This window comes from Thermothelomyces thermophilus, chromosome 3, assembly GCF_000226095.1.
Source record: "Thermothelomyces thermophilus ATCC 42464 chromosome 3, complete sequence".
Classification (NCBI taxonomy): Eukaryota; Fungi; Ascomycota; class Sordariomycetes; order Sordariales; family Chaetomiaceae; genus Thermothelomyces; species Thermothelomyces thermophilus.
The window spans coordinates 3,288,869-3,301,556 of record NC_016474.1 but is presented as its reverse complement, the minus strand read 5'-3'; the positions used below and the strand labels follow the sequence as shown (position 1 = coordinate 3,301,556).

The 12,688-nt window shown below is 61.1% G+C and overlaps 5 protein-coding genes across 5 annotated transcripts; 2 read left to right on the top strand and 3 right to left on the bottom strand.

Annotated features, from left to right (window-relative positions):
* Nucleotides 1–617: 617 nt before the first annotated feature.
* On the bottom strand, nucleotides 618–2,678 carry MYCTH_2304947 (uncharacterized protein). Its single transcript, XM_003663211.1, has 2 exons — nucleotides 1,662–2,678; nucleotides 618–1,518 (listed from the first exon to the last, which is right to left on the bottom strand). Exons 1-2 carry the CDS (start codon nucleotides 2,221–2,223, stop codon nucleotides 824–826), a joined length of 1,257 nt encoding a protein of 418 aa, XP_003663259.1. The 5' UTR covers nucleotides 2,224–2,678; the 3' UTR covers nucleotides 618–823.
* An 839-nt stretch (nucleotides 2,679–3,517) lies between these two features.
* Nucleotides 3,518–6,121, top strand: MYCTH_2139199 (uncharacterized protein; the record flags this gene model as incomplete). The annotated part of the gene is made up of 2 exons (XM_003663210.1): nucleotides 3,518–3,927; nucleotides 4,072–6,121. 2 exons carry the CDS (start codon nucleotides 3,518–3,520, stop codon nucleotides 6,119–6,121), a joined length of 2,460 nt encoding a protein of 819 aa, XP_003663258.1.
* Nucleotides 6,122–6,204: 83 nt separating this feature from the next.
* Nucleotides 6,205–7,410, bottom strand: MYCTH_2304944 (uncharacterized protein). The gene is made up of 2 exons (XM_003663209.1): nucleotides 7,112–7,410; nucleotides 6,205–6,943 (listed from the first exon to the last, which is right to left on the bottom strand). The coding sequence occupies exons 1-2, from the start codon at nucleotides 7,294–7,296 to the stop codon at nucleotides 6,289–6,291; spliced, it is 840 nt and encodes a 279-aa protein (XP_003663257.1). The 5' UTR covers nucleotides 7,297–7,410; the 3' UTR covers nucleotides 6,205–6,288.
* A 1,151-nt stretch (nucleotides 7,411–8,561) lies between these two features.
* MYCTH_2127034 (uncharacterized protein) lies at nucleotides 8,562–10,224 on the top strand (the record flags this gene model as incomplete). Its single annotated transcript, XM_003663208.1, has 4 exons — nucleotides 8,562–8,766; nucleotides 8,910–9,007; nucleotides 9,112–9,615; nucleotides 9,643–10,224. The coding sequence occupies 4 exons, from the start codon at nucleotides 8,562–8,564 to the stop codon at nucleotides 10,222–10,224; spliced, it is 1,389 nt and encodes a 462-aa protein (XP_003663256.1).
* A 26-nt stretch (nucleotides 10,225–10,250) lies between these two features.
* Nucleotides 10,251–11,971, bottom strand: MYCTH_2304941 (uncharacterized protein). Its single transcript, XM_003663207.1, has 2 exons — nucleotides 11,718–11,971; nucleotides 10,251–11,568 (listed from the first exon to the last, which is right to left on the bottom strand). Exons 1-2 carry the CDS (start codon nucleotides 11,774–11,776, stop codon nucleotides 10,386–10,388), a joined length of 1,242 nt encoding a protein of 413 aa, XP_003663255.1. The 5' UTR covers nucleotides 11,777–11,971; the 3' UTR covers nucleotides 10,251–10,385.
* Nucleotides 11,972–12,688: the final 717 nt, after the last annotated feature.

The following is a 12,688-nucleotide window of genomic DNA, read 5'->3' as shown; positions in this document are numbered from 1 at the left end:
AAGAGGTGACCAAAACGCATCCAGAGGACGTTTCTTTTGGGGGCTGGGAACGGAGGAAGACTCATTGAGAATAAGTATAACCCTCAGCAAGCCACGTTTCGTGGAGCCGCCAGTCAACAACGACCAGGAGGGAGAGCAAGAACGCCTGTTCTCCCGGAACTTCACTTGACGGTGTAGCCGGGGGATGTGACGGGTGCTCCCCCTCCCGGTTGTTGCTGATGAGGGAAAGAGGGAAAGGGAAAGGAAAGCCGCGAGCAGGGCGGGAAATTTTTATGCTGAGCGTGGGAGTGGGGTCCGGCCGAGAAGTGGGATCGCACAACGTTATCGCGTCTTGTGGGGACGTTTGATTGGTTGGATCAGGTTAGGGCTTGGCTTAACTACTGTACTCGTAGTACTACAGAGTACGGTCCGTACCGAGTAACTAGTATGCACCTTAATAACTAAACCAGAACACCGGTCTGCAGTGGGCCCAGCGCCCGTTCATCAACGCGCTTTCGACTTTGAGCAAGACCGTAGTGGGCGAAAACAAAGCTCGAGGCTTGGTCCGCCGAACCTGGTGCTGCGCGGAAAGCTTGGAGGACTTCCGCGCGAGAAGAGAAGCGTTAACTCGCGATCTCGAGTATGACTTGCTGGCTTGTCCGAGTGTCACTCTCCTCGCAGTGGGATTTCTCGCCACTTAAAATTTACGCACACATATGCCGCAGGAAGAAGAGGAGGAAATCTTGCAAAACATCGTTCTATAACGCCACGCTCTCTCTCTCTCTCTCTCTACCCTGTCTATGACAGATAGTCACCGCGACTCCCTCGGGACCGCCCGCCCTCCCTACATCTTGGACTGAATCCACCCCTCCACGACGGCGGTGATCAAGCGGTTCGCAATGGCGGTCTGGGGCGGCAGCCTCAGCGACCCCTCGACGTAGCCCTCGGGGGGTTTCTCGCCCAGGTTGCTGGTGCCGGTGGCCAGGGCCTTGCGGACCTCGTCGAGGGGGAACCACTTGGCGCTCTCGAGCTCGGCGTCGTGGCCGAGGTAGATGTCCTCGCCGGGGCCGGGGAGCGCCTGGGCGACGGCGCCGATCATCAGGCTGGCCGGGAAGGGCCACGGTTGCGAGCTGTGCAGGACGACGCGGCCGACGCGCACGCCGCTCTCCTCCCAGACCTCGCGCCGCACCGCCTCCTCGACCGACTCGCCCGGCTCCTGGAAGCCGGCGAGCGTGCTGTACCAGAAGGGCGGCCAGCGGCGCTGCCGGCCCAGCAGCAGCCGCGTCCCGTCGGCGCTGACCACGGCCATGATGACGGTCGGGTCCGTCCGCGGGAAGCTGTGGTTGGACACGCGCCCGCGCGTCGCGCACGCCCGCCGCTCCCGCGCCGGCTCCCCCTCGCCGCAGCCGGCCCGGTCCGTCGGCGGGCACACCCGCTTGGCGCCCGCGTGCACCGACAGTGTCGGCTGCCCGCACTGCGCGCAAAAGGGCGTTCGCGCGTTCCAGTCGATGAGTGCGCGCGCCTGACCGTACATGGCCGCTGAAGAGATGAAGAGGTAAGTTTTTTTTTGTTTTCAGTTTTCGATCCCGTGGCAATGTGTGTATCCAAATTGAAGAATTTTATTCTCTCTCATTGGACAAGGTTGAGAAGGAAGTTGGAGCATTGTGTGCGGAAACACTTACCCTGCCCAGCCAACAAGCCCATGTGCCGGGGCGAGTTATCGTAGAACGTAAACCCCCTCTCGGTCATCTTCTTGATCAGCTCCTCGGCCGCGGCCGCTTTCTTGCCCCGGGGCGTGACATCCACGGCAAAGTACGGCGACCCCTTGAAACCCTTGTAGCCGAACTCGTCCCCGGGCTCGGCCTCGCTCCGCGGCAGCGCGCCCTTCTCGTCCACGCCGAGGAAGACGATGGTCACCTGCTCCTCGCTCGAGTCGAACCGGGCAATCATCTCCTCCTCGGACAGGGCGAACGGGTCGGCGCCCGTCAGCGGGGCCACGTCGGCGTACCCGGCGAAGGCGAGCTGGGCCGGGTCGTCGGCCCGGACCGGGGGGGCCAGGTCCCGGAGCAGCAGGAAGCGGGCGCGCGGGTGGGCGTAGGCGGCGCGCAGGAAGGACACGTCGGAGCGCAGGAAGGAGAGCCGGTTGAGCGGGCTGCCCGAGAAGTAGTTGGCCGTCTCGCGGCCAAACTTTTTCGACAGCAGCGAGTCCTCGGCCGGGAGGTCCGGGAGGTCCGGGATGGGCATGGTGAGGTCGACGTAAGTATGTGTGGTGTTCGTTGGGAGCGTGAAGGGTGGAGGGGGGTGGATGGTTAACCGGTTGGTTAGGATGGCTGCTTGTCCCCGGGGAGGAGGGAGGGAACGGACGGAAGGGCGGGAAAGAAGGAGGTAATTGCGTTGATGAGACGAGATGAGATGGAAGGGGCTATACAGCGTCCCAAGTCAGTTGCTATCTTCTGTCCTGCAACTAAACAAATCCCGGTCCCTGTGTCATGGACCAATCCGTTCGAACTGATGGAATTTCCCACAGTTCCCACCCACAATGAAGTTGGCGCGGGGGCGGGGTCCACGACCGAGGCGCCGGAGCTATAGGGGTCCACCGATGGCGTTGATGAGCGACCCTGGGATTAGTAATGTTGGAAACCACACGCCGAAGAACCGGGCCTAGCAACGGAGTTGTATGTACTGTATGTAAGTACGTATGTACATAAGCATAGGTAGACTGGCAACTATTTTCACCTACCTTTACACCCGACTCATAGGAACCGACCATAACTATAATTTTGTAGCTTAGCCACTTCTTATAAGAGACAGTTGATAATTAGGTGTTGATGGCGCAAGCCATCGTTGAAAAACTGGACTCACCTAATGTTCAAATCTGTAGTTGCATGTGATGCGCTTTGGTCCCCTGACTTAACAAGCGACAAGTGAAACAGCGAAGAGTAAACAATTTCATGCAACCCAGACAGCGTGACTGGATCTGAAGAGACCGGGCTCTGGTTTCACTCGGTCGCATCTCAATCGCTGGAAGAATGGGGAAGGCTTGAGCTGTTAGAGTTGCGGGGAATTCGCATTGGTCGGCCGTTGGCCTCGACATTTGGGACGCGTGGCTCAGTAAATGCATTGAGTCCCAACTGCGCCTTCCTCGGTATTCGCACCTGCCCTGTGGTCTGTTCTGAATAATCAGGGTTAGGGTCCAGCCAGTAGCCTAACTCGCGGTGGACAACTTTCGTGAACCGCGACGACCGGGCAGCTCAGAGCATCGACACCGACATTGACCAGACCGACCACCTGCTCGCCCGGAACAGAGGAATTGCTCCCACAGAAACCGCGAATGATAGAGCACCGGCACGACATCGACCATTTTCTCAATGGCCCAACCGACGCGCTGATTGGCGCCCGCAGATGAACCCTTCCACTCCTACCCGACCCCGAACTCTTTCACGGCAAGAAACGATAAAGAAAAGACAGGGGAACACAAAAACCAAGAATAAATAAAATCAGGAAGAAATAATAAAATTTTAAAAGAAGATAAATAAAAATGGCGACGCTGCCTCCAGACCTTGACATAACCACCATTCCCTCCTCCGCCGCCCTCTTTTCCTCTTCGCCGCCACCGCCGCCAGCAGCAGCCGACCCGTCCGACAACCACCGGCTCGCCGCCCTGCCGCTCCCGCACGCGCCGTACACGCTACCGCAGATCCGCGCGATCCACAAGGCACTGCACGCGCAGGCCGACGACCTGGGCGCCCGCGCCCGCACCCGCGTCGGCGCCTCCTACCGCGAGCTCCTCGGCACCGCCGACGCCATCGTCGCCATGCGCGCCGACGCCGCGGACCTCCTGCTGCCCGCCCTCGGCGCCATGGGCGCCCGCTGCGGCAGGGGGGTCGTCGCCGGCAAGGCGCACCGCCTGCGTTCTTTCTCCTCTGACCCCCCTCCGGCTTCTGCTCTGTCGTCGTCGTCGTCGTTGTCGTCGTTGTCGCCGAGGGAAGTGTGGCTGGGCAAGGTCCTCCTGGGTCTGAGGGAGACCCTTGCTGGCGCATCTGGCTCATCATCATCATCATCTTCTTCTTCTTCTTCTTTGTCATCCTCAAGGCGAGGGGAGGATCAAAAAAGCGGAGCGGGGAGGACGAGTGCTGGGGGAAGGGGGGAGGCGCTGGTCTTGGCTGCGAGGCTGTACGTCTTGGGCAGGTTGCTGGTCAAGAGCTTGGACGGGACTGCTGCGGGAGCCGGGGGCGGCAGCAAAGTGGAGGCGGCGCGCAAGAGCCTGGAGAACGTGTACCGGGGCCGCCTGATGAGGGGCATCGACGCCGTGCTGCGGACGGGGAGCGACCGGGCGATGAAGCAGGGGGCCGTGCTCCAGGCGCTGGCGGCCTACAGCCTGGCCACGAGCTCCGGTGCCCGGGACGTGCTGGCGCACTTTCTGGGGGTGAGGGCGCAGGCGATCGCCATGGCCCTGCAGCTCGACGCGGCGGAGGACCGGGGGGTGGGGGCCGGGGCCGCCGCCAACAACCCCAAGAACCCCAAGGACGTGCTCCGGGCGCTCGGGTTGTACGCCAAGACGCTGCTCGACGTGCAGGCGCTGGTCCCGCACCGGCTCACCGAGGCCATGGTCGCGCTCAAGGCGGACCGGCTGCTGGAGAACGCGTCGCTGCGCGAGATGGAGGTCCTCAGGCTGGACATCTACAAGCGGTGGTGCGGCGACGAGATCCAGTTCTACACCCCCTTCATCCGCCACGACGACCTGGACGGGAAGCAGGCCCGGGAGATGCTCGCCGGCTGGGCCAGGAAGGGGAGCGAGGTCCTGCTGCAGGGGCTCGAGAGGACGCTCGAGGGCATGAGCGAGTTCAAGGCCATCGTCGAGCTGCGCACCAGCCTCCTGCGGCTGTGGATCGCCGAGGGCGGCAAGGCCCGCGGCTTCGACCCCTCCGAGATGCTCGGCCGGCTCCGCGGGGCGCTCAACAGGCACCTGCTGCGCGTCCTCGAGACCAAGGTGGCCAAGCTGCGCCTCGTCGGGTCCGAGGTGTCGGCCGCCCTCGACGCCTGGCGCGACGGCGTCGCGGACCGGCACCCGAGCCTCTGGGACGTCGGCTCGCTCGACACCAGCCTGTCCAACGGCGCGGCCCAGTTCACGCACGACGTCGTCGCGCGCCTGCACGGCAGGAACGACGCCGTGTCCAAGGCCATCACGAGCTACAGGAGCTGGTTCCACGTGGTCGACGACGTCGGCCAGGTGGTCGACCAGCTCAAGCGGCAGCGCTGGGACAACGACGTCGACGAGATCGAGGACGAGGAGACCATCGAGGAGCGCCAGAGGCTGCTCTCCAGGGACGACCCGCTCGCCCTCGCCGAGCACCTGAACCGCCTGCTGGTCGAGGCGTTCCGACGGCTCGACGACCAGCTCGCCGCGCTGTGGGACGCGCGCCGGGACGGCCCGGACAGCGGCGCCGTGGCCATGTACTTTATCCGCCTGCTCCGGGACATCCGGGCGAGGCTGCCCGACCTGGAGGCCGTCCGCGGCTTCGGCCTGTCCGCGGTGCCGTCTCTCCACGAGGCCGTCGCCGAGACGGTCATCGCGTCGCCGGTGGACGAGTTCGCCGGCGTGGCGCTGGCGCGGAAGACGGTGGTGGGGAGGAGCCTCTGGGAGGGCGAGCCGGCGCTTCCCGGCTCTCCGTCTCCGGGCGCCTTCAGGTTCCTGAGGAACCTGGCGGTGGCCATGGGCGGCGCCGGCGGCGACCTGTGGAGCCCCGCCGCCGTCGGCGTGCTGAAGCACCACCTCAGCAAGCACTTGTCCGCCGCCTGGCGGCAAGCGCTTGGTGCGCTGGATGCGCCGGAGAAGAAGGAGGCGAAGAACGAGGAGACGGGGACGGAGGACGAGGCGGCGGCGGCCGCGGCGGCGAAAGACGAGGAGGACAAGACAGATGGGAAACCCGAGGCTGGGTCGGCCGACAGAGATCTTCTCCTGCAGTGGCTCATGGACATCTACTACCTCGGGCTGTTCCTCGGCTCCGGAGAGACGATGAAGGAGCTCGAAGAAGCCGTTCAGCAGAGGTTAGGCCTGGAGAGTCCGGTCAACGAGAGACTGGTCAAGGCATCACAGGACTACTTCAAGAAGACTGGCTTGCTGTTTGGCTTATTGACATAATATATATACCCGTCCCTCACACCTCACACTCTCTCCTCAGTTCAGCTCACCAAACCATTCATTCGCGGGAGCTGGTCATGCTGCTGAACAAAAAGGGAAAAAAAAAAAAAAGAAAAGAAAAAAGAAAAATTTTACACGACATGAGAAAGTGCATTTCCCTTCCAGCCTCAAAGTTTGTGCTTCTTGGCTCCCGTCGCGATCTGCCTAAACATTTCCTGGGGCACGCCGCTCACAAACCTGTCCAAGCCGTCAAAGACCTCGGCGACGTTCTGGGCGTCCAGCACGTCCCTCTCGGGCTTCCGGATCAGCTTCTTGATGCCGATCAGACTGTCGCCGACTAGGTGGTCGCCGAGCCTCTCGTCGATCTCCTTGAGCACCAGGGCTTTGAACTTCTCGTCCTCCCCCTCGCCCTGGCCGCACTGCTCAAACACCTTGTTTACGAAGCCGGCTGCGAGCAGCTCCTCGCAGGTGATGCGCTTGCTCATGATGAGGGCCTCGTTCGCGCGGCCGATGCCGAGGCGCTGGACCAGGGCGCGCGAGGCGGCGCCCTCGGCGACCAGGCCGAGGGAGCTGAAGGGGGTGAGCAGGAAGGCGTGCGGGGCGGCGTAGATGAAGTCGGCGCAGGCGACCAGGGCGGCCGACAGGCCGACCACGGGCCCGTTCAGGCCGACCACGAGGATCTTGGGGTGCGTGTAGAAGGCCCGGGCGACGTTGAGGTTGAAGGCGACAAAGGTCTGCAGCCAGTGCCGGCGCGCCGACGAGCCCCCCGTCTGGGCCGAGGCCTGCTCGGGCGTGGCCCGTGAGATGGATACGTCGGCTCCGCTGCAGGGAAGGGGGGAGAAGAAGGGGGGGGAAGAGCAAGAGCTCCCCAATTCGGACCGAGGTCAGCAAACATCATCATGCATGGCAGGGCAGGGCAGGGCAGGGCAGGGTGGGACATGGAAAAGTCAGAGGAGAGAGAGGACAACTAGTTGGTTACCGGTTGCTTACGCGGAGAAGTAGCGGCCCTTGCCGATGATCAGGGTGATGTAGACCTCGTCGTGGGTTGCGATCTCACGCAGGGCCTGGGCAAGCTCATAATAGCCGGTCTGGTCGAGGGCATTGAGCTTCTTGGGGTTGTCTATGGTTATGATGGCAAGGCGGCCCCGGTACTCGAGCTTGATGGGTGAGGTCATCTTGTGTGTGTGTGTGTGTGTGTGTGTGTGAGAGAGAGAGAGAGAGAGAGGGTAGAGGGTGTGTGTGATGTTCTGTCCACACACAGATACTTGCGAGCCCTGAAAACGAAAGAACCTGTTCTCAAGGCTCCGGGAAAGAAAACAGACAAAAGGGAGGAAAAATGACCACAAACACAGAACCAAGGCTGAATGACGCTCAGAGAGCCAAAGTGATCCAATGATGCGCTAGTCAGTCAAGGGCTACAAACCAAAAACTTATGGTATATATACCATCAGTAAACGCCGTCCCTCGCCTTCGGTTGCCGTTCTCCAGGGGTTTAAGCCGGAAGAGGCCCACACGTGCTGGGGCAACCTCGGCTTCCCCCGCACTGTCCTGTGGCCGAGTTACACAGCATACCTTTAGCGGCGGGCCATGGGTCCGGAGGCCACTTCCCCCAACCCCCGGCCCCTCTCACCCCCAGCAGGCCCAGAGCGCCGGGATGCGGGCCACTTCTGCTCCGTGCGTGCAGAGTAAATATGCAAGTATGGAGTAACTACTGTGTAGTTAACGAGTGCAAGTACGCAAGTGGGAGGGATGCGCCAAGCAATCTTGGAACTCCGGCTTTCGGCCGGTGAGCCTACTCAAAAGGTCCGAGATTTGACGGATCCTCCATTTGATTCCGGACCGGCCGGTGGTGGAGTTCAGAGTGCCGTTTTGAGCACGAATTGGTGTAAATGGAACGAAGTATGTATGTGCAGAGCGGAGGGGGAGAAATGAATGAAATAAACTGCATTGAGAAATGAAAATATGACGAGAAGAGAAAGTGCGGCTCACCGCGGCGGCAGGCGTTGCGACCACAGTTTGACTCATGCTCTGCCTGGCAATCCAGGTTCAAATGATGTGCTTGCCATGGTCTGCAAGGCTAGAGTAAAATTACCCTCGAAACAACCCACGAGAGGTCGTTTTAAGTTCTCGCTGACTGTTTTTGCAACGAACTTTTCCAGCAACAACACCGCTTATCTGATGCAACGGGCACGTCGCCTTCGGGCGCGGCCCACAGATTCCTGATTGGGCTCGCCTGTCTGCTTCCCCATGTTGCCGAAAAGGGCGCGTGTGGAGCCATGTTACAACTGCGCTTGATCCTCCGAGTCACGGACGAGAACTTAAAAGCTCGACCGGAGTCCTAGGCTCGTAGTTTCCGTCCTTTCACGGTCTCAGCACCAAACACTGGCCGCAGGCGGATGTGGATACATACCGAAGACACTCGCACATACGTACGGACGCAATGAGAACAGAAAGGGGCGCCACGACGATCCTCGAGCTCCAGAGCTCGCCCGACAACCCGGCCCGCACGAGCGGCAGCAGCAGCCCGGAGCGCCAGGCCGAGGATGGGAACGGGCTCGAGATGCCCGGTCTGCCCGCGGTCGACCGCGGCAAGGACGCCTACCTGTTTCTCACCGCTTGCTTCATGATTGAGGCGCTCGTCTGGGGTAAGCGCCCCCCGAAAAAGGTGTTTTGGAGAAGAGAAGCGGAGGTGGACGGCTCTTCTTAATCCCCCTCTCCCCCTGAAGCACCACATATTCACACACGTTAATTCACACATACTTACACACTTGGCTTCCCGCCCAACCAGGCTTCAGTTACAGCTTCGGCGTCTTTCAAGACTACTATAGCACTCACGAGCCGTTCGCTGGCGCGGCCAACGTACCCGTGATCGGCACCTGCGCCATGGTCCGTATATCCCCTCTCTTGACCTTTGCCTCTTTTTGGCCCAGCAAACCTCTCTGCTGACTTCCTGATGTCTTTTTTTTTTTTTTTTTTCCCTTTTTCAATAGGGGATCATGTACCTGTCGACGCCGCTCGTCATGTACGCGCACCGTCGCTTCCCCAAGCCGGCGCGGTACTCGACCATCCTGGGCCTACTGCTAATGTGCCTCGCGCTCGCGCTGAGCTCCTTCTCGACCACCGTGACGCACCTGATCGTGACGCAGGGCGTCTTTTACGCCGTAGGCGGCTCCATCGCCTATACCAGCTGCATCGTCTACCTGGAGCAGTGGTTCGTCGCCCGCCGCGGCCTGGCCTTCGGCATCATGTGGTCCGCCACCGGCCTCTCGGGCGTCGTCCTCCCGCTCCTTCTCGAGCGCCTGCTCTCGGCCTACGGCCACCCCACCACCCTGCGCCTCTTCGCCTGCCTCGTCTTCCTCCTCACCGCACCTCTCAGCTGGTTCATCCGCCCCCGCCTGCCCGTCGCCCAGGCCAGCGCCGCCCGCCCCTTCTCGCTCCGCTTCGTCGTCGAGCGGCCCTTTATGCTCTATCAGGCCTTCAACGTCGTCGAGGCCGTCGGCTACTTCCTCCCCGGCATCTAGCTGCCCTCCTACGCCCGCGCCGTCCTCGGCGCCCGGCCCCTCCCCTCCGTCGTCGCCATGATGCTCGTCAACGTCGCCAACTGGGCCGGCTGCGTCGCCATGGGCTGGCTCATCGACCACCTCGAGGTCACCCGCTGCTTCCTCGTCTCCTCCCTCGGCGCCACCCTCGGCACCCTCCTGCTGTGGGGCATGTCGGTCAACCTGCCGGTCCTCTACCTCTTCTGCATCGTCTACGGCCTCTTCGCCGGCTCCTACTCGGCCGCATGGCCGGGCATCATGAAGGAGATCACGTCCCGGCCTCCTCCTCCTCCGTCCGACGGTAGTACGGACGGCAGCGGGCACGGCCACGAGCACGGTTCCCTGGCCGACCCCAGCATGGTGTTCGCCTTCCTGGCCATGGGCCGCGGCATCGGGAACGTCGTCTCGGGCCCGCTGAGCGAGGCGCTCGTCAAGGGCATGCCGTGGCAGGGGCATGCCTTTGGCGGCTACGGCAGCGGCTACGGCGGGCTCATTGCCTTTACCGGAGCCACCGCCTTCTTCAGCGGCGGGAGTTATTTGTGGAAGCGGTTAGGGTGGCTGTAGATAAGAACAGAATTCAAAAAGCGTGCCGTCATCTCAAAGGTGGTTTCGTTGTTTGGCGATCAGAACAAAAAAAAAAAATTAAAATAAATAAACGTTGATTTTACGGCACACACAATTCTCCCCTTCCCCGCCCCGGACGCCCTATTATTCCCCGTGTCCGGCTAGTACACGGTATCGGTTCTTTGCAGTAAAGGCCGCTGGTCCCAAGCATCCTGTCCGGCGATGCTTTCCTCTTCATCCGTGCTCCCCACGTCGTCGCTGCTGTCGCTGCTTGAGTCCTCCTCGCTCTTACTATACACGAAAAACTGTACAAAGATGGCCAGGTCCAGCAGCAGCGTGCCCGCGCTACCCGCCACCCAGGAGAGGTTGACAAGAATGTACTGCCAAAAGATATGGGCAGCCTCGCCCGGTCGGCACCCCTCGTCTCCCTCGCACTCGGGCTCGAATACCAGGATCGAGAGCACATAGGTCAGGTTGCCGAGGCAGGCAAACAGGAAGAAGAGCACCGACACCCCCTCGGTCGACTTGCGCCGCCAGTTCAGCAGCAGCTGGGGCAGCCGAGATCCTAGGTACAGCGCGGCGCAGAGCCAGCCAAATACCTGGCCCAGCGGGTTGAGCTCGAGCGGATCCTGCTGAGCTCCTCCGCCCGGCTTCTCGCCGTCGCCGTCGCCGTCGCCGGCCCCGCCTCCGCCCCTTCCGTACGTCCGGCTCAGCCACCACCCGGCAACGCCCGCGGCGCACACCATCAGGACGGCCAGGCTGTTGAACGCAAATGCCTGCAGCCACGTCGTCGGCGCGAGCGCGGGCGCCGCCACGGGCTCCTTGCTCACGAACGGCACGGCCGGCGACAGGTGCGTCCAGGACCCCCGCCGCTCGTAGTCCTCAAAGCTGTAGTATTGCGACCGCTCATGATGGGTAGCAGCATTAGTATTGCCGCCGCCGCCGCCGCCGCCACTAAGCAACCCCGTCCGCTCGTCAGGCTCGCCCGCGTGTCCGTGCCCGTTCCCGTTCCCGTTACCGTCCTCGCTCCCGCTCCGGTTCCTCTCCGCACCCCGCTTCGGCTTCGACGCTGGCTCGGGCGGCGGGACCACGTCGTCGCTCAGGGTGAAGCCGCGATAGTAGAAGCACTGCAGCAGGAGGACGATGTCGGCGATGGTGTAGTAGACGGCGAGGATGAGCATGGTCGGCAGGACGCCCTGCAGGACGGCGCCGAGGATGTTGAAGACGTCGCCGAGCAGCCAGACGACGACGAACTGGACCGAGAGGCCCTCGGCGCTGCTGCGGCGGAAGTTCTCGATGATCTGCGGCGAGAAGACGACGACCCAGCAGGCGATGGATATGGAACTGCGGCGTTGTTGCCCGGGCCGGGCCGCTGGCTGTTAGCGGACAGCGGTTTCTGCTCGAGGTAGAAAGGGGAAAGAGAGAGAATTAGGGAGGAGAGGTCCCGGGGGGGGGGGGGGGGGGGGAGGGGAGCGCGGGAAAAGAGATCATACCCGCAGATGCCCGAGATGGCCTCGAAGTCGAGGTTCAGGGGCGCGGTTGGGGGTGCCATTGGGATGACAGGTCGGTGGCGCAAGGAATGACTGCGTAGGTAGGAATAAACAGGTGGTATTCGCAGAATGGATACAGAAGAAATATGAGGTGATAATTAAAAGGAGGGAAAAAAAATATTACGGATTACATCCAGTGAACAAGGTAACGGGTGATCGAGATCCGATGAAGCATTGAACTCCACTCACCGACAGGCCAGACACGTAGTGAAGGGGTGCCACATTTGAATTGAGGCCAGGCCAGGGATGCATCCGAAGGTTCTTTCTGTGGAGAAGGTGGGGAGAAAGGAGCCAAGATTTTGTGACGTAGTGAAATTTACCGTTGTCTCCACAGTTAAGGCTGGAGACCATTAGTTGTACTGTGTACGGATTACATGTGACGAATGGATATCCCTTCCACACTCCCTGCTCTTTACTATGTACGGATTACATACACTTTTCTACCTATGCCACAAGAATGAACAGATCCATTGTAGCACGAACGGTGATAATTCACAGTCATGCACCCGAGCCAATCGATGTTCTGTTTCTGGTTTGCTATTGGAGACACACGCGACTGACGTTTTGAGGCGGGGGACGCTTTTCCTGTTATTCCGTTTTCCCTTGAGAGTTCTAACCATCTAAGTAGAAAGCCAGTAGCTGGCCCCGCTTGTCAGAGCCGGGATCATTGGTGCTCACACAACTACGGATTACGTGACCTACTGTACCTAGGGGCCGAGATTTGCACTACGTGTAGCCAATCGACAGCATCGAGCCCTGCCGGGTAGAAACAAGTATGTATATATGGACAGTAACCCCGTAGACGCAGAATAGAAGCGCCACACGTGTGTAACCAAGAGAACTTCCGGTATCCAACTCGATGTTCTTTGTTGTTGAACTTTCAACTTGGCTTGGTCCCAAATTTCCTGGTGCCG

Excerpts from the sequence above, each read along its gene's own strand:
- MYCTH_2304947 (XM_003663211.1), bottom strand. The coding sequence starts at position 2,223 with ATGCCCATCCCGGACCTCCCGGACCTCCCGGCCGAGGACTCGCTGCTG. Across the intron at positions 1,519-1,661 it reads GGGCTTGTTGGCTGGGCAGG|CGGCCATGTACGGTCAGGCG; the intron begins GTAAGTGTTTCC and ends TCATCTCTTCAG.
- MYCTH_2304944 (XM_003663209.1), bottom strand. The coding sequence starts at position 7,296 with ATGACCTCACCCATCAAGCTCGAGTACCGGGGCCGCCTTGCCATCATA. Across the intron at positions 6,944-7,111 it reads AAGGGCCGCTACTTCTCCGC|CGGAGCCGACGTATCCATCT; the intron begins GTAAGCAACCGG and ends CCTTCCCTGCAG.
- MYCTH_2304941 (XM_003663207.1), bottom strand. The coding sequence starts at position 11,776 with ATGGCACCCCCAACCGCGCCCCTGAACCTCGACTTCGAGGCCATCTCG. Across the intron at positions 11,569-11,717 it reads GCCATCTCGGGCATCTGCGG|TTCCATATCCATCGCCTGCT; the intron begins GTATGATCTCTT and ends ACAACGCCGCAG.